At 36.3% G+C, this 20,624-nt stretch overlaps 1 protein-coding gene across 4 annotated transcripts in view; it reads right to left on the bottom strand.

Annotated features, from left to right (window-relative positions):
* The window catches only part of GABRB2 (gamma-aminobutyric acid type A receptor subunit beta2), a 273,067-nt gene that overhangs the window by 120,108 nt on the left and 132,335 nt on the right, over positions 1 to 20,624 (bottom strand). For all 4 annotated transcript variants that reach the window (XM_043464787.1, XM_043464786.1, XM_043464789.1 and 1 more), the window contains exon 6: positions 6,726 to 6,808. In XM_043464787.1, the coding sequence (XP_043320722.1) occupies positions 6,726 to 6,808 (83 nt within the window). The remainder of the gene's footprint in view (positions 1 to 6,725; positions 6,809 to 20,624) is intronic.

The following is a 20,624-nucleotide window of genomic DNA, read 5'->3' as shown; positions in this document are numbered from 1 at the left end:
CCCCATGGTTTATGTGTCACTCATATTTGGTTTTCCGGTTGCTAAATATCCTTCTTAAAATGCTGTGCCTCTAATTGAGCATAATATTCCAGGCATAATTTAATAATGATAATAATGATGCTATAATGAGAACAGCTGCTACTGATGGAAAAACCAGGACTAAACAAAGATCTCCCTTTTGATTATTTCATCACAACAAGGTATCAAAATATTATACAGATGAGAAACCACAGCTTAAAAAAAGTTAAGTGCCCTGATTCATGAGTTTGAAGAACCATACCAGACGGCACTTAGATTCAGTGAATGTCCTCTCATCCACCATCCCCCAAGAGCTCAAAACCCTATCTGATCACCATTTCCTCCACGACAGGAGGTATTTTAAACCTACTGACATAAGGTGTCACTAATTTTCACTTTAGGTGTGGAGAAACACAATGTTCTCTTTTTTCTCTAAGTTCTTAATTCTATATGTATATCTACTGAAATACTGACCGGCACATAGCATGACCTGGATCCAAAACCTAAACACCTGGAGATGGATTTCTCCTTTTTATTTGACAAATAAGTTTCACTGACTACATGGTGATAATTATTATTAGGTCCCATTTAGTTCAGCAAATCCAATTTGTTCTACAGAGCTTCTCCATTCCTCTAAATTTAAGAAAAGTTGTAAAGTAAGCACAGACTATCCTGACCTTCTAGATTCCTCAGCACTTTATTTCAGGGCTTGCCTTAATCTTCCTTTAAGATCTTAAAGAACTAAATATTTCATCTTGGTATCACTTTTCACTAAAGTGGCTTTTATATTCACATACATATTTAAACAATATTTATCTTCCTCATCATAATAAAGGGAAACAGAGATACTGTCTTTTGTTCACCAGTATGTCTCACGAGTTTATTACAATAATACCTGGTAAATAATTAGTGCTCAATTAATACTTAATGAATGAAGAAACTATTGAGTGGAAACAAGCATGAATGCATTAACAATAAACACAATCCTAATATGCTCCTACTCCAAGCCTCCCAGAATCAAGTTACATCCTTCTGTCTGGAATGGAACCAATATATTAATTATTGATATGGAGACAGGTGACAGTGATTTAGTAATGCAACTATTAGGCTCATTAGCATTTGAGAGAGGAAGGAAGGGAAGTAAGGAGAAGGGGAGCGGGGAGAGAGAGAACAGATGAGTATCTAGAGTTTGCTTAACAGAAAGAAATAATAAATGAGGTGAAATGTCAGGCATCAACTTCAAGCTAGTTGTTTAAAAGACAGGATCCTAAACCTGTTTCAATAAGACTGCTTAACTACCTACTTATAATAACATCTTGTAAATTACTAATAAAACATTATGTCTTATTCTCTATAGCAATGATTTGCTATCTGACAAAATATGAATGCACTCCAATTCTTCTTAAGGATAGACTATTTTCTCAGTTTTTAAAATAGGGATCTTCCTGTTAATCTACTTCGTACAAAATCTAGTTGCCACATCACTACAGATTAATTGTGCCAATCATTAGGTGCATAAACTGGGGCAAATCACTTTACTTCCTGTACTGTCTTTCTGTAGTTGTAAAGATAGAAATATTAATACATCCATTATAGACTTTAAATTAAAATGCTCACAGGAGACAAAGAAGATTCTTATATAATGATAAAGGTGTCAATTTATCAAGGAGATATAAAACTGTAAATATACATGCAACATCACAGCACCTTAATATATAAAGGAAATACTAACAAAATTAAAAGGAGAAATAAATAGGAATACAATAATAGCTGGGGACTTCAATTTCCCACTGTTAACAATGGAGAGATTGTCCAGACCAAGAATCAATAACAAAAGAGTAGTTTTGAGCAATACTATAGAACAAATGGACCTAACAGACATACAGGACAGTCCACCTAACAGCAACAGGATACGGCTTCCTCTCAAGCATGCACAGAACACTTTCTAATATAGATTATATGCTAGGTCATAAAATAAGTCTAACAAGTTCAATAAGATAGAAATTATATCAAGTATCTTTTTCGACCACAATGGTATGAAACTAGAAATCAGTAACAGGAAACTCACACACACATGAAAATAAAACAACTCAATCCTAAACAACTAATTTATCAAATAACAAACCAAATGAGAAATAAAACAGTTCTTGAAGTAAACGAAATAGAAACACAACATAACAAACTTATGGAATGCAACAAAAACAATTCCAAGAGGAAAGTTCGCAGCTATAAACACACGTATGAATAAAAAAAAAAATAAAGTTCTCAAATAAAATAAACTACCTTGAAAAACCAGGAAAAGAAGAAAAATCTAGGCCTAAAGTTGGCACTATAGAGAACAGGATACCAATGAAAAGAAAACAATTATAAATGAAAAGACTAGCAAGATTAAGAGCTGGGTATTTGAAAAGATTAAAAAATTGACAACTGTTAACTAGACTAACCCAGAAAAAAAGAGGAAGGGCAAAAATAAACAAAATGATTAATGAAAGAGAAGACATTTCCGCTAATACCAAAAAATACAAAGGTTGATGAGACTACTATGAACAATTGTATGCCAATAAGTTCAACCTTGCCAGTAAGTTAAATAACCTAGAAGAAATGGATATATTACGAGAAACATACAATTTACTAAGACTGAATCATGAAGAAATAGAAAATAAAAACAAACCAATTATTAGTGAGAAGATCAAATCAGCATTGAAAAACTTCCCAACAAAAGTCCAGAAGCAAATGTTTTCACTGGTGAATTTTACCAAGCATTTAAAGAAGAATGAATGCCAATTATTCTCAAACTCCTCCAAAAAATTAAAGAGAAAAGAATGCTCCCAAACTAATTTTACAAGGCCAGGATTACCCTGACACCAATGCTAGACAAGGATACTGCAAGAAAAGAAAACTACAGGCTAATACCCTTGACATGTATAGATGCAAAAATTTTCAACAGAATAATAGTAAACCAAATTCAACAGCCCACTGGAAAAATCATACACCATAAGCAAGTAGGATTCATCTCTGGGATGCAACGATGTTTCAGCATAGGCAAATCAAAATGAAAGATAAAAATCATATGATTAACTCAACAGATACAAAAAAAGCATTTGAAAAACCATCAACATTTTTTTTCATGATAAAAACCTTTGTCAAATTAGGTTAGAAGGGATGTATCTCAACATAATAAAGGCCATTATATAACAAGCTCACAGTTCATATCATACTCAAGGACGAAAGGATGAAAGCTTTTCCTCTAAGATCAGAAATAAGGGGTCCACTCTCACCACTCCTATTCAACACAGTACTAGAAGTCCCAGTCATAGCAATCAAGAAAGAGAAAAAGAAATAAAAGATATCAAAATTAGAAAGAAGAAAAAAATGTCTCTATTTGCAGGTGATATGATCTTTCACATAGAAAACCTTAAAGATTTCCAAAAAGCTGCAAGAAAACAAATTCAAAAAAGCTGCAGTACACAAAATTAACATACAAAAAAACAGTTGCAATTTTACACACTAACAATGAACTATCAGAAAATGAAATAAAGAAAACAATCCTATTCATAATAGCATCAAAAACAACACAATACTTAGAAATATAGAATGTTTAATCAAGGACATTAAAAATCTGTATAATGAAATCTGTAAGACACTGAAGAAAGAAACTAAGAAGATGAAAATAAATGGAAAGATAGTCTATGTTCATGAGTCAGAAGAATTAGAATTGTTAAAATGTCCACTACCCAAAGCATCTACAGGTTCAATGCAACACTTACCAAAATTCCACTGAAGTTTTTACAGAAATGGAACAAACAATCCTAAAATTTGTATGGAATGACAGAAGATCCTGAGTAGCTAAAGCAATCTTGAATAAGAATAATAAAACTGAAGATTTCATACTCCTGATTTTAAACTATACTATTAAGCTGTAGTAATCAAAACAGAATGGGTCTGTCATAAAAACACACATAGACCAATGGGACAGAATTGAGAGTCCAGAAATAAACCTTCACATTTATGGACAGCTAATATCTGACAAGGGAGTTAAGAACAATCAATAGAGAAAAGCCTCAGTCAAAAAAAGGTGTTGGGAAAACTGGAAAACCCATGCAAAATAATTTATATCATGGAAATGCAAATCAAAACCAAAATGAATAACCACCTCGCACCTGCCAGAATCATCATCATAAAAAAAGATAAGAGATAAGTGCTAGCTAGCTAGAATGCGAAGAACAGGGAATCTTGTGCACTAACGAGAATACAAATTAGTATAGTCACTATGGAAAACAGTATGGAAGTTTCTCAAAAAATTAAAAGCAGACCTACCATATGATCCAGTAATCCTGCTTCTGGATACACATCCAAAAGAAGTTAAGGCACTATTGCTGAGAGGTTCCTACATGCCCAGGTTCACTACAGCACTCTTTGCAACAGCCCAGACATAGAGTTAACCTAAATGTCTACTGTTGGGATGAATGGATAAAGAAAAGGTGACACACACATACACAATGGAATATTATTCTTCTGTGAAAAGGAAATCCTGCCGCTTGTGACAATAGGAATGAACCATGAGGGCATTAGGTTAAGGGAAGTAAGTCAGAGAAAGAAAGACCAATTTTGTATGATCTTACTTACATGTGGAATCTAAAAAGAACTCATAGAAACAGTTAAAAGGTACAACTTTCAGCTATAAGGTGAATAAGATCAGAGTATCTAATCTACAGAATGGTGACTATAGCTAATAAGGCTGTACTATGTACTTAAAGTTGACAAGAGAGTAAATATTAGAAGTTCTTCACACATACCTCATAACTATTTGAAGCAATGAATGTTTTAAATAACCTCACAGTAGTGATCATTTTGTAATATATACACATAACAAATCATTACATGGTGCATCTTAAGCTCACATAATGTCATATGTCAATTATATCAATTGACAATATGTCAATTATTTCTCAAAAAAGTTGAAAAAATCTCTATCATTTATCAGGGTAATTGTAAATTGAAATAAGATAGATAAAAGCCTCTCTATAAAACTTAAACTTCTAGAAGTCTAAGGAATTATCTATCATGTTAATTTTAAATATTCATGCCAGAACTACACGACATGAAACACTTGGGTGTTGATTGTGTTATTTACTAGGCATCATCAGTATTTTTTAAAATAAAAAGACCTTGTTTACTTACCTATGAGGGTTGTGAAAGGCTTAAATGAAATAATACCAGTACAAATCCTTTAATCATGTATAATTATGGAGAGGGAGGTGGGAGGGGGAATCGGGATGGGGAATACGTGTAAATCTATGGCTGATTCATATCAATGTGTGACAAAACCCACTGAAATGTTGTGAAGTAATTAACCTCTAACTAATAAAAAATTTAAAAAAAAAAATAAAAAATAAAATAAAATATCAGTCAAATTCTACCACAAAAAAATGCTCTTACCACAAAAATTCATTAGTACATAGCAACAAACTTTTTTCAAATTATCCTTACATCAACTATTTGAAGCAACCAAAGAATCAGAACTTTGAGGAACACTATTCTCTAAACTATATCATAAGTTATGAAAACACAATGCCATTTGAAAGATATCTACATAACAAATGATCAAAATCCCAGAGACCAATTTCATTAAATAGCTTCTTGTAGCAAAGATGATAATGTGAAAACAATGATGATTTGGAAATGCAAGTATGAAATCAGGCTTTCAAAAAGTACATGTAAATTTAATTATCCCTCGAAGTTATTTTTTGAAATGGGCAAAAATACCAGGAATGTGTCATAAATGCTGTATTTCTGCTGGAAGCAGTGATTTAGAGTTGCATCTTGCCAAAGCTTGAGTTCCTCCGAAAGGCAGAGGGTATAAGGAAAGCAGTCAAGCTACTCATTGTTTAGAATGCTGGATATAAAATCATCAGCTTCCAATTGTTTGACAGAATGAAATATAAAACCAACACAAAAAATTGGCAGAGAAAAAAAGATTCAAAGTCCTACTCCACCTTAGATGGCCTCACTGTGTAACCTCTGAAATGGTAATGGGTTATGAAATCAATGTTTTAGCCTACACAAAAGTGTAGGTAGCTGAATTGTCAAGAAGGATGCTGAAACTGTGGCCTAGAAAAAGCACCAACACTCTAAACAGGTCAGCACAGGAAACAGAATACACACATGCATCAAACTTGCTCATCATTAAGCCTTCAGCAAGAATATAAAATACATTTTAGACACTGAAAATTGTTTCTCAAAAGAGAAAACAACCCACCGAGCCACGATGTATGAATACGTTAACTAATTCAGAGGCCATCTTTACTCTGCAGTTGCAGAGATAATGTTTGTAAAAGGCAAAGACAATTAGGGCATCTTGTATCATCCTGCCATCTCCATCTATTTTCCCTGTTGCAGCTCTCTGCACCAATTCCATATAATAAATGCCCGAAATAACCATTAGTCTCCTTTCAGACTCTTAGCATTTCCCTTTAATTGCTAGATTACTGCTTCCCTACACTTCTCTCCTGGAATTTAAGGATGAGATGAAGAGGGTGGCAGCATCATGGAAGGAAGACACTGCCAGTGCCTCCCTCCACCAAATTTGGCATGCTAGCACAAACTTTGCAGGACTGCGGTCTGAACATGAAAGAGGGTAGGAAATTTATGCCCAAGGAGAACCTTAAACCCAAGTGCAGTCTAGATGGATTCTCAGAAAAACTTACAACTTTCAATTTCCAAGGTGCAGTTTTGTTCATCCAGTGGGTACCGCCTCAGGTCCATCATGCAGGCAGCTGTGGTTGTAATTCTAGAAAAGAAATGTCAATGATACATGCTGTTAGCTGGTCCATGACTGAGCTGGAAAAATTAAGTCTCAAAGAAGACAGCACTGGGTCTCAAGGAGCCTGATTTAGCCTAATCTCTAACAAAAAGAGTGCTACAACTTTGGATAATCATTTTCCTTGATGAGCCTCATGATGCTTTGTAAATTAAACAGAGTGTACTAAATCAGTATTCTCCCAAGATTTGGTCCATTACCTACCTGGTACCCCAAATCACCTGGAAGCATTTATTAAACAGGCAGTTTCTCTTCTCCAGAAGCTCTTGGGATGGAATGGGGCCATCCCAGGACTCTATTTTACACGCAGGACAGGTGACTGAGAAAATCAATGTGGCTCTCAATCTTCCACTCCTGTTTGTTTTCTCCTTTTCTCAAGACCTTACAATCAAATTTCCCAACAATCTCAGCTGTGGTCCATCATTTTTGACCTTTCTATACAGAGTGCAGTGCTTTGCAAGTGTGTTAGTATAACACACAATAAGTCTTTCATCTGTCACCTAATTTGCTCTGTCCTGAATAATCTTTCTCATAGCCCTTTAGAGAGTTTCCTCCTATTGGTTGGCAGGATTATTCATTTAAAACACACGGTACCTTTATAATTTATCAGGGAAAGATGTATATGTCTCCAGTATCTTTATATTTCTCTGTCATCATTTTTAACTAACCTCTCTTTTCACCAATAGAAGACATACTAGAAAGAGCCAAAAAACATACAGTCCTAAGTGATTTATCAGTATGGTTTCTGATCAATAAGGCAACATGATGTTATGAAAAAGTACACTTTAAAATACAACAGACAAAGGTATGAATCCTAATTCTGCCCCGTTAAAACTGTGATATACATCATGATGGTCAATATATCCTAACCAACCTTACCTTCTTTGTCTGTAAAAAGGGGGCATTTTAATAACGATAATAATTACTTAACAGTTTCCAGACGAAGTAATATAATACTTTATGTAAAGAATATAGAAGAGTACATCTGGTGAACAAAACCAAGAGGAAAAACTGGTGTTAAAGTTGATGAACTTTGGCATACTCTACTACAAGAGGCACTGTACTTGTGTGTTGGAAACAGAGAAATAAATGCAGCCCTAGCTTGAGAGAAACAATCAACAGCTAGACCTTTTCCATTAAATGGTCTCAGGCACTGGGCTTCCCTGGTGGCCCAGTGGTTACGAATCTGCCTTCCTACGCAGAGGGTATAGAATCGATCCCCTGTTGGGGAGCTAGGATCCCACATGCCTCATGGCCAAAAAGAAAAAAAAAAAAAGAAAAGGTCTTGAGCACTACTTAGACAAGTAGTCCAGGTAGACTGAATCTATGAGATTCCTTGGTCAGGTTTAAGCATCTTATTCCTTTGTTGTAGGATGAAATGCATAATTGAGTTAATGTAAGTAGTTCCTGCCCTTTAGTTTGATTACTGCTTCATTAAGGTTCGTGCTTTGCTAATTTTTGCTTTCCTATTTAGTCATAAGTGAGTATCCTCTGACTGTTGTTCATCTTGGACTCCTTCGTCTCCTTTACCAGGAGGATTCTCTGCCTCAGCTCCTCAGCCATCTGCCTTCTTCAGCATCTATGGCCGCATTGCCCGACTTCCATGTTACTACAGATCTTGGTCTCCCAGTCTCTCCATCTGCCTCCCTACTATTATTCATACAATGGTAACACATTTTAAAGACACAGATAGGATTCTACCACTCCTCTTCAAAATTTTTAGAGGCTCTTCCAAAACATTCCCAATCTTGGCTATGACCTACTGTTACCTGAATAACCTAACCTTTTCTTCCCAGTTTGATCTCATACCAAGTCCTCACTCACTATTTCCAGTCTTCACATCTGTTCTCTCTGCCTAGAATATGAATTTCCCCACCCCCGATACTCACAAAGTCCTATATTCTCCTGGTCCTTCATCTCAAAAATCACCTCTTCTGAAAGGGATTTCTTAAGCAGTCCACCCAAAGTGGCTGCCTTAACTCAAGCTCCATCTTAGCTATTTATTTTCTTCAAGGAATTATTGCAATCTGAAATTATCTTGCTTATTTCTATTTTGTAAGAATGATTTTTCCCAGTAAAATTTAAGCTACTTAAAAGCAGACTTTTTTCTATTTATTGTAAGGGAATCAAAAAGGATCTGTTGAAAGGATAAATACATGAATTACAGAATCAAGCACTTGGTTTTGTTGTGCATAAATCTTTTATTTGGGGGATTATTTTATTGCATAATTTCTCTTTTTTAAAACTTACAATATGTCTTATGTTTTAGAGATTCATTTTATATTTTTAACAGTAAGTAAAACTTAATCTACTTATTAAATTACATAACTAGTTAAAGAATTTACCCTACTATTAAACTGATTGTTTCTGCTTTCGATGGGACTGATCAAATGTCTATAATTTATTATTTTATAATTTCTAAAAATTATATAAAACTTTAACATTCACATTTGCTCAGGGTTAAAAGAGGACAATTTATTTTGGTTATATGATACTTGGCTAAATTTTTCACTGGTCTACTGTCTTTTTTTAACATGCAGATGTAACCTGAATTACCACTAACATAGAGGAACCTGTATTGTGTAGAAGAGAAATTATCAAAGGAAATAAAATTAGCTACCTAGTGGGCATATAAATTCTCATGCTATTTAAGTAAAATAATAGACACAATCTTCATCTTGATACACTAGAGAAAATCAATTTTTTTTGATAGAATGAACACCAAAGACATGAAAGGTACAAGGGCATACATAGGATAAAGAGGGATAGTCATAACTAGATGTCTGACTGTGTAAGTGAGGTGAAATTTGCAATTGCTACTATAGGCTGTGGTTTATACTTTCTACTGATGCATATTCAAGGCAACTAACATCTGTGAACACTAGGGCTGTGAGCAAGAAAAATAAATTGACTAATGCTATTGCAGAAGCAATTGGGTTTCTACTCATGCTTTAAAAATGAAGTATTAGGAAAGTGTTTTTCTCACATCAACAACATTCAGATTCACACTGATGTTTCACTTCTTTTTTTTAATGTGATAGCATACTTCATAAAGGGCTTCCCTGGGGGCTCAGGGCTAAAGAATCCGCCTGCCAATGCAGGAGACAGATGTGGGTTCCATCTCTGGGTTTGGGAAGACCCCCTAGAGAAGGAAATGGCAACCCACTCCAGTCTTCTTGCCTGGGAAATCCCATGGACAGAGCCTGGAAGGCCATAGTCTATAGTGTTACAAGAAAGTCAGCCATGATTTAGTGACTAGTGACTAAAAAACAACAGCTTCATAAAAATAACTAAATATATATAAATGTTTTCTAGTTGATGTTTATAAGCATTTGTATCTCCTGTTGGGATTAAAATAGAAATTCTGTAGCCAAAAAATCCACTTGGAATCCTGATCATACAGAAAAGGATGACTGACCAGGGACAAGTCACTTACATGCTCCAATGCGTGGGCTCCTGAAACAATGAACTAGAAGCCTGCCATATTGCTTCATTGTGAGATGATAAAAGTAAGGAAAAAATCTGTAACACTAAATGTTCTTCATCTTTTGTTATTACTCACTGCTAATGAGTAGATACAGTGATAACTCATTTAACCAGTAGCTATTTGGTAGCGGGCATATGTATATGTTTGTATGCATGAAGAAATATAGAATATTCACACACTTATAAGCAAGCATAGCTATGAAATAAATCATGTACTAACATATAAATATTCAAAAAGAGTCACTATGTCATATGTGTATATGAAATTCTTAACAAATTTTAAGACAAAGTACAGACTGAACTGAACAGACATTAACAAAACTGCATATTTTCTAGGTGCTTTGTGAGATCAGAAACCACATCTATTTTTATTTGTATCTCAAAAATCTTGCCAGGTGCTGGCTTATGCCAAGATTAAAATAAAAATAATAATAACAACAACATAAAAGAAACAAAGACAGTCAAGGTCACAAGTATTCTCAAACTGAGGATTTTGAAACAATTCTCTGATATGTGTCTGATTCAATTTATTAAAAAATGTTCTAAAACAAATTTGAAAGTCAAAATCATCCTTACAGAAGAAGCCACCTTGGAATAAATTTTATTCAGAAAAGCTCAATGACCAACATCAAAATCTATTCCTTGGGACATTCTGAGTTATAACAGGGCTACATTTCTCTAAAAATAAGTCAACAGAATAAATATAATTAATGGGTTTTTCATGAATCTGCCTTTCTGAATCCTGATAAACATCCTTAATGGGCCTTAAATAACTCAGAATCACTACATTCCAAAGAGTCTTTAGGCAGGTAAAGTAGTAACTCATTAGACAGGTATCATGATTAAGTTTTAAGACCATTGGGAAATATACGAAGACAGTCCAGTTTTCAGTCAAAGGAAACATTCAGTATGCCTCCAAAATGAAGATTGGAGGAAATCTCCTACAGTTAAAACTGGAAATGTGTCTTCTTTGGGGGGCTGAATACTACTGCATGATGAGAGCCACTTTTGGGGATCACCAATATTCTAATTGGGCTAAGAGATCTTTAGATAAACTTTTTATTCCTCAGCCATCGGGCACAGTCATCCAAAAGATTTATGTCGCAAAATACTGACACAGTGCAGGAAACCTAAATTTGTAACACAGCATAAAAATTCACGAGAGGCATCTATAAAATCAAGAAATACAACTATGCCAGTATTTCATATCAAAGACATAACAGACATTTTAAAGTGTCATTAACTGAGATTTACAGATGCAAGTATATCAATCCAAGTTTGAATATGACCTAAGATAGTTATTAAATGATAATAAATGCCTTTGCCCCTCGCCAATAGGAAATAACTCAGAATCATCAACGTGATACATGGGATCTTTCAGCAGATTGTTCAAGAGGGGCTTTTAGGGGCTAAAATATATGGTTAAACATGTGCCTTAACATGTGAAAAACTTGTTAGGATTTCAACCAGAGATTATCAAAAAGTAACTCTGAACTTTTACTTTGATCTATCAAGATAACATTCCAGCTGTTCCACCAAAGGAAAAAAAAAAAAATTCAGCATCTTGGCATATTTTTTTAAGAAAATTAGCTACCTTATCCCCAACTATGTTCAAAAAGTAATGTTCTAACTCACTGCATGCTTTTACTTTGTTCAAAATGTACATTTACTTAAACGCACAACTTATTCTAATTACAAGGGACAAGAAAGGAACCTCTGGGATTAGTAGGCAGCATTAATAGAGAAAAATTAGGATGTTAAAAAGGTCAATTATCAAAAAATACACTGAACTTTTTGTATGATTAAATACGTATTATGAAAATACATATTTTTCTAGCTGTAAAACAAACATTAAACACTTCCAGCTATGGGGGAAAATTCCAGTTACTTTATTTCAGCATAAAAATAACTGAAATTTTGAGAAGTTCTAAATAGCTCATCTGAGTCACTTCCCCTGAAAGTATTTAATTTTTTTTTGTTTTAATATCTCCAAGAAGACTTGACATTATTTTGTATCTTACAATTATTCCAGTTGGGAAACTAATGTCTTACATATATCCCCTTATATGTTCTTGTCTTTTGTAGAGTAGACAGAACACCTATTGCAGGAGTTAGCTGACTTCTGCTCTGGTGTTCTCAATAATAATATACCTCAAATTAATTGATCTCTTACTATGTTCCAGACACCATCTAGTGTTACTGAAACATATCATCTTATTTAACACAAGGAGTGTCCTATCATTATTCCCATTTTACAGATAAGAAAATCAAGACACAGAACAGTAGAGTGATTTTCTCCAAAAGTCACAGTGGGAGTAGTGGAGTTGAGATTTAAATCTAGGATGTTAGTCTCCAGAGCCCACACAGGTAACTACCAGGCTATCACTAACTAGGCAGGTTGACCTTGATGAAGTCATTTAGCTTCTCTGGAGGACTGGCCAATTTCTTAGATCCCAAGTGAGCTTGGGAATTCTACAATGCTGTGAAAATACATTACATGTTCTCTGACCCTGTATATTTTGTAATTTTGTTTTACCCACACATTCAAAGGCTGTATTTCACAGCTGTTCATTCTGTTTTAGTCAATTATGTAGATTAGCCCACCCCAGACATGCAAACACAGGCCTCTCCCCTAGGAGTCCCACTTAATATTCTCTCCTGATTGAAGGTCTCCCACAGCACTTTTCTTCTGTCCTATGCTTTTGATTTATCTCCACAGAGGCCTTCTGCTTAAATTATAATCTCCAACACTCATGCATAATTGCTTTTAAAAGTTCTTTACAAGTCCTCCTGTAGAGTCACATGGGCTACTATGCTCAACTTTGTAATCACCAAAAAAAGTAAGATTGCTAGCAATCATGCTCCCATTTGACAAATCGTGCCTTTCAGACTGGAGCTATTTGTACTCAGCTGCAGCTGTTGGCTTTCTGTGACTCCTTGCTCTTTTGGAATCTTATTCTCTGTAAAGACACCCTGCACAATAAAGGAAACACATGTTTCTGCTACAAATTCAAGATTACAATGAAAGACATTTCCTTAAGTAACATGCCTATGGAATCCAAACATCAGTATCTCAAAAAATCTCATTCTCTAAGCATATAAATCCTAATCAACCAAAATGTTGATCCAGACATACCCATCTGTAGTCAGTCCCATGTTTATCAAGACCCTCCATATTACATTCCTGGTGTTCTTATCCACAAACCCTTTGCTTATCTCATAAATGAGAATATCCATTCTTCTTTCTAGATTAAACCTTAAAGGGATTCTGACCCTGAGGGGAAAAAAAAAAATCTTTTTTTTTTTTCGACTTACAACCTAACAACTGAAATCTGGTTTCAGATCACTATAAGAGATTTAATTATACAAGAGCCATTTATCAATAGGAAAGATATATAGCTGGGACTCTAATTATTTCAACAATGATTTCTTTTTAGTTTGTTTTCACAATTTAAAACAGTGTTTAGATACGCCAGATACTTACTGTTGCATTCAATATTTAAAATAGTTTCTTTTTATTTATGATGCATTAGAAACATACCATTTCAGAATAAGTTCACCAGTTTTATTCCAGTCCTTTAATTTTTTTTTTTTTAAACAAAATGAGAAGCTCACAGCTGCTGACTTATAGCTGGTCAGTGACTGACTGAGGTTATAACCTCAGATGGGTCTGCTGTCACTTTTCCCACATCCAGTCCTGTATAATTTTAAACCATAAACCACACATGCTAGAGGTCTTCATTTCTCCAGCTCCACCCTCCACCCTTAACCCCCAGACTAGACTGCATGGACTTCGTAACTTCTCTGACTTCAGGTTGGATTTGGCCAATGGGGAGCAGACCAGGAGTCTGGGGAGGGGGAAAGTGAGAGTCTGGGAACTGTATTCTAGACCCCATCCCCAGGAACTTGTGAACAGAGCCCTTGACCATTTCCTCCTCTCGCTCTTGAAGTCTAGGATGCTAGGGAACAGATGGCAACCTGCTGATCCAGTCTCTGGGGGCGGGGGGCGGGAGGGGGAGCAGTTCCTTCTCTTTATAAATTGACTCCTTCTCTTTGTAAATCACTCTTTTATTACAAATCATCTCAAATTATCCCATTTTCACTAAGGCATCTGTTTCCTGTTGCACCCCGACTAATATTACAGAAATGTATTTAAAATCTGAAGTTTCTCTAGCTAGGCTGTCAGAAGCATATTCCATTCCTGGGTTCTTTTATCTTAGGATTTTAGGGATGTGGGGATGAAGTTTTCCTTGTATTTAACATGAACTGCCTCCTTCCTATGATTCCAGTCTCGGTTCACTGGAGCCCACCCAAAAAGCACTATCTGTCCATGTAAGGCAAAGCAACCCTTCCTCCCCTACCACTTGTCACTGTCTCATTTAATTTTATCTTCTTCATAATACTTATCCTAGGATTACCCTGGAAGTCCGGTTAGACTGGACTTCTAATTGTGCTTCCAATGCAGTGAACTCAGGTTCAATCCCTGGTCAGAGAACTAAGATCCCACTCATTGTGCTGTGCAGCCATTTTTTTTTTTTTAAATAAAATAACAAGGAGAAAATACTTTAAAAAGCACTCATCATTAACTGAAATTAGTCTGTGTGTACATTGGCTTATTCATTACTCTCTGCCTCCCTAGTAGACTCAGAGTCTATGTTAAGCTGGGTATTCACAAAGCAGATCCTGAAGGATGCTCACTAGGGATCACCATCTGTGAAAGCGAGAAGCAGCAGGACCGGACAAAGGAAAATGCTGACGCAGGATGCGGCCGAGCAACATGGAAGTTCTGACGAGAGTACTGCCATCAGAGTCACTCACACGAGACTGAAATGACCTTCAAACCACCTCCCTCTTCCACCATCACTAGACACACACACACCTTCCGTGAACAGCTGGCATCTGCTGGTTGAGAAAAAGATACACTTGATTAAAAGGTCAGTGGGAAACATGTTCTGAGGTTGATCCAGCCTCCAACATGCCCTCACACACATTTTCCCTGCAGGGCATGGTTGTAACTGTGATCACCTAAACCAGTAAGTAAAAGAGATTTTACTGTTATTGCTGCTGCTGTTATTTTTCAAACACAAAAAATAAATTACTCAAAGCAGCCTCCTGTCACATACCAGCAACTCAGCTAGAACTTATGACTCCAACAAAAGCTACCAACAATGCCATCTCAGACTTATCTGCCACTCATCTCTAACGGCAAAAGATTTCCATCTCAGTGGCATGTTTCCTATTTAAGTCTTTTACATAAAACAGGTACCAAATATGCAGGAGAATGTTTCACACCATTAGAAGCCATACATTTGTGTTAAAAACTTATACAGTGCTTCATGTTAATTATATTTCAATGGAAGTGGAAGAAAAGAATTAAAAGTAAATAAAAAGCATGATATGAAGTATAAAAAGATGAGAAAACACAAATTAAACCTGAGGATTATTACCTATCTAATCAGCAAAAAAATTAAAGAAATGGTAATATTCAGTACTACACATTTTGCAGGGAAACGGACCCTCTCACACATGCTACCAGTAGAATTAGAAATCAGAACACTTTCTGGATGACAGACTTTCTGTAGCAGAGAAGAGTGGCCAGCATGGTGTTCATAGATCTTGTGTAAGTTTCGAATACACAGGGGCACAGAGGTCAAGAACAGAGGCCTTGGCAGCGACGAGTGGCGCGGGGCTCATATCTCGGCACTGCCTCTTGCTGTGTGACCTTGAACCAACATATAAAGAGGAGCTGCTATAATACAAAAGGTCTTTTTGAATGCTGGACAATTATTTCTTCAGAATTCTAAGGAGGCATGACCCTGAGCATCCCACAAAAAACCAGAAGGCTTTCTTCTGACTTGAAAAAATCATCCTGATTCTTCAGAAGCTTTTAGCCACATAGGATGAAATTTTGAAGTGGGGGTAGAGGGTGCCTGTGGATAAGATCAACTAAAAGGTGAAATCCAGAGAGCCCCTTATAACTGAAGACTGCTGCTGCTGCTGAAGACTAGTTAAAACAAAAAGTTTAGAATTTAAGATGGAAAAAAAAATGTCTTAGTCCCCAAACATATCTTGTGATGCAGGGTGGTTAAAGAAAACAAGAGGAAAAGAAAAAAAAAATTGTCTTGTACCCAAAAGATAATACACTGAACAAGAAGACTGTGTGTTCATGCTCAGTCATGTCCAACTCTTTGCAACCCCATGGACTGTAGCCCGCCAGGCTCCTCTGTCCATGGGATTCTCCAGGCAAGAATACTGGAGTGGGTTGCCATTCCCTTCTGCAAAGGATCTTCCCAATCCAGGGATTGAACTCAGGTCTCTTGAGTCTCCTACAGTGGCAGGCAGATTCTTTACCATTGCACCACCTGGGCAGCCCAAATAAAAAGATTAACTGACTAAATAGAGAACTGGAGCAGAGTGAAGTAAATCATCAAAAAAATAAATAAATAAATAAACCCTCTCTCATCAAAAAAATAAATAAGTAAATAAACCCTGGGGCTCGTTTTAAAGAAAGCTCTTGGAGAAACAGAAAAGGCTCACACAAAAAGGGCATAAACACTTATGTTGAAAATGACAGACAATTTATAATACAGGTCACTAAATATTATTAGGTGTATGTGTTAGTTGCACAGTGATGTTCGACTCTGTGACCCCATGGACTGTAGCCCTGTCAGGCTCCTTTGTACATAGACTTCTCCAGGCAATCTTCCAGACCCAGGGAATCTAACCCAGGTCTCCTGCATTGCAGGCAAATTCTTTACCATTTGAGCCACCAGGGAGGGCCAAATTATTATTATAGCACAGTACAAAAGGTAAGAATGAAGACAAGCATATCCAATTCCTGGATGAAAAATGAAAACTGAAAACAGAAGACATCAGAAAAGGTATCAGAAAAGGAAAAGGTGTGTAACACCATTTTTATACGGATAATTTCATTTCCTCCAAGCTGGGAAATGGGGACAGGGTTGGAAGAATGAGAAGATGGACAACCAAGTTAAAGAATGGTTGTTCTGTCAGTATTTCCCGCAGCTAGCCTGGTCTGTCTCTCTGTCAGTTTCTCTCTCTAGAAAAAAAAAAAAGAAAAAAAACGGCAAACTAGCTTCATAATTCAGTAAAATGTTACTCAGTATTAAACCCTGAAAATTAATTGTTTAACAAATAGATGAATGAGCTCTGCTGTTCCACCTGAAGAAGAAAGCAGACTGATAGATGTAATAAGAGCCTCTATTTTTACAGAGGGCTCAAGGGAGCAATGATGGGCTGTTCGCATCGTCCAAGCAGGAAGCTAGGTCATAAATTCTAACATGAAGGACATGGAGGATTTAGGTTAAATAGAAAGATGACTTGACTGATAGTGAAGGCTATAAAATCATGAAACAGCTCCCTGGGTGAATGGTAGATAGCCCTTTCTGGAAATGATGTGTAAAGAAGAGGCTCATCTGTCAGGGTGACGGAGAGGGGCCCAAACACAACATTAGGATGGTTTAGGTGACAAGTCTGTACTTTCTGGTTCACCAAAGCAGCCTCTATCTTTAATTTCCAGCAACTAAAACAAATGCCTAAATCCCCTGCAGCCTGAGCCTACCTCTGATAATTTGGCTTGTAATGGATTTTAGCTTAATAAAACAGACAATAATGTGAAGAGTTGCTAAATGTAATTAAATAACTGAAGAGGTGTAATATAGCCTATAAACATTAAAGTATTTCAACGCATGCTTAATGACATCCAGGGCCAGGTAAAGATGTATTTCTGTCAGGTAATTACTAACAATTATTTAGGACTGTTCTCGGAGCACTAGGATGCAACATTAAATGTTGGTTATCATCTTCATGCTCAGTGTTCACATTAGTTAAGCATTTGTGGTGGTGTAACACCATAATGTCACTAATGAGTAATTATTTCTAGAGCAATTATTTTTTAAGTGATTAAGATGCGTTGTATAACTGTGACACAACCGACTTCATATTTGCTTTCTCAATAGCTTCCTTGTCTTCCCTACCAGTTCCCTTCCCCAAAGCATATTAGACTGTCTTTTTCTCACAGGAAAAAAATAGATAATAATTACCAAATGCATACCGTCCCTGAGAGAAATACAATGCAACAAGCTAATGTCTGCTAATTCTTAAGCTACCATTAGGGAGCTGAGGAGAGTATCAGGATATTGCATTGGATAATATAGACATTCAAAAACCTAAAATTTGCAAGTTTATCATCACTTTGTCAATGAGACTGAACTGTAATATATCTGAATGCCAATAAAGGTGCTGACCAATATTAGTTTATCCACAATGAGAGCTTACATTCTGCATGGTGCTTACTAACCCCTGCAGAAGATACTTAATAAAAGTATTAAGATATAGTCTTTGGCCTTAAGAACCTTAAAATCAAAGACAAGACACAAGATAAACTGATATAGAAAGGTATTATTTGGGACCCCTGATAGCTCAGACAGTAAAGAATCTGCCTGCAATGAAGGAGACACGGGTTTGATTCCCCGGGTTGGGAAGATACCCTGGAGAAGGGAATGGCTACCCACTCCAGTATTCTTGCCTGGAGAATTCCGTGGACAGAGGAGCCTGTGGAGGATAATACCTTTGTCAACCTGGAACACAACTCCAGCAAGTAAGGCAAAGGTAAAATCTCTTTAAGCCTTAATACTATTAATAGCATAACCACAATATGAGCAACTACCACTTAGAATGGATATAAGGACTTAAACAATATACAAAAATTGATTATCATGGACTAAGCATTCTTACAAACTTTAGCTCTAAATAAGCACATAGTTTTATTTATTTTTTTATATTTATTATTATTAGTCATATGTATTAAGCATGAATAATGTGTGTTACGAGATCTCCGATAAGGGAGATAACTAGAAGCTGAAGTAGTCATTGTGGAGGAATGAGTTACCAGCTAGGTGATGGAGGATGGGCAAGACTTTGCTAGATCGAATGTAGGGAGGGTTTTCCACTCAGCAGAGAACAAGAGCACATGCCCAGAGCCAGGACAGAAGGGTCAAATGGCCAGTGCAACTTGAGTGGTAAGAAAACTTAAGATTTATACAGGGTGAAGGCTGGATAAAGGCAAACAGCAACTGACCTTAAGTTTCAGGCCAACTAATTTATATTTTATCTATTGAGAACTGCAGAGCACGATATGACACTATGAAATAAAGTGCTAATATTATAATTTACTGAAATCTGATTGATGAGACACAAACTCAGATGCCCAGAGTGTCAGGTTTATGGCATCTGTGCTATGAGGAGTAGGCTCTACATAAGAAAACAAGAAATGGTGAGAATCGGGGTCAAAAAAAAAAAAAAGAATACCCTGTCCACACAAGGTATCAATGCCTCAACTTCAGCTGATCATTGCCATGTGGGAAATAGGGCTCAGCTGAGGTTTCTGGCATTTAGAAATGGAAACACACATTTTAAAATGAAATGTTCTTAATTTTTAAAAGTACAATGTTGTCAAATAAAATGCTTGTCTGAATTGGTATGTCCTGAGGGCAGATGGAAGGCAGCCCTTGATGTTATGTGATTTTACAAATGAGGAAAGCAAGTTTCTGAGACATGCAGTGATTCACTGTAATTGACACAGATAGTGAGTTGCAGGTAGTTTTAGGGTCTTAACCAACGGAAACTTTATCCAAGATTAAAGTAGAACTCACTGGAGGTTAAGGCTTCATTCCTTACGGAACAGGGTAAGCACATGCCCAGAGACAGGACAATTGTGAGGTTTCAGTGCAACCTTCCTTACACTAATAGAGGTCTTTACATTTTAGATCATTTTTCATTACAACCTCAACTGAAACAAACTAGCAGATGAACATGTGAGCTTCCCTGAGAGCTCAGTTGGTAAAGAATCCACCTGCAATGTAGGAGACTCCACTTCGATTTCTGGGTTGGGAAGATCCCCTGGAGAAGGGAAAGGCTACCTACTCCAGTATTCCGGCCTAAAGAATTCCGCAGACTGTCTAGTCCATGGGGTCACAAAGAGTTGGACAGGACTGAGTGACTTTCATTTTCACTTTCAGCAGATCAACACAAGTCAAAATAAAATAAACAAGTATGAGTGTGCATTCTCTTTTCTTGATATCCGTGCAGTAGAGAGGAAAGAAGATGTCCTGGGGAGTCACTCAGCCATCCAGACCTCGGTGCACTCACCAGTGTCCACCATTTCCTAGCTATGCCACTTGAGGAGGTCAGTTTGCTTGCCTTTAAAATGCAAATAATGATGCCCAGCGTACAGAGTTGCAGGATGATAATATAGAACTGCATAACTTGATGACACATT

The sequence above is a fragment of the Cervus canadensis genome, chromosome 4, assembly GCF_019320065.1.
Source record: "Cervus canadensis isolate Bull #8, Minnesota chromosome 4, ASM1932006v1, whole genome shotgun sequence".
In the NCBI taxonomy this organism is placed as follows: domain Eukaryota; kingdom Metazoa; phylum Chordata; class Mammalia; order Artiodactyla; family Cervidae; genus Cervus; species Cervus canadensis.
Note: the sequence above shows the minus strand (reverse complement) of the source record. Positions and strands in the feature narration are given on the sequence as shown.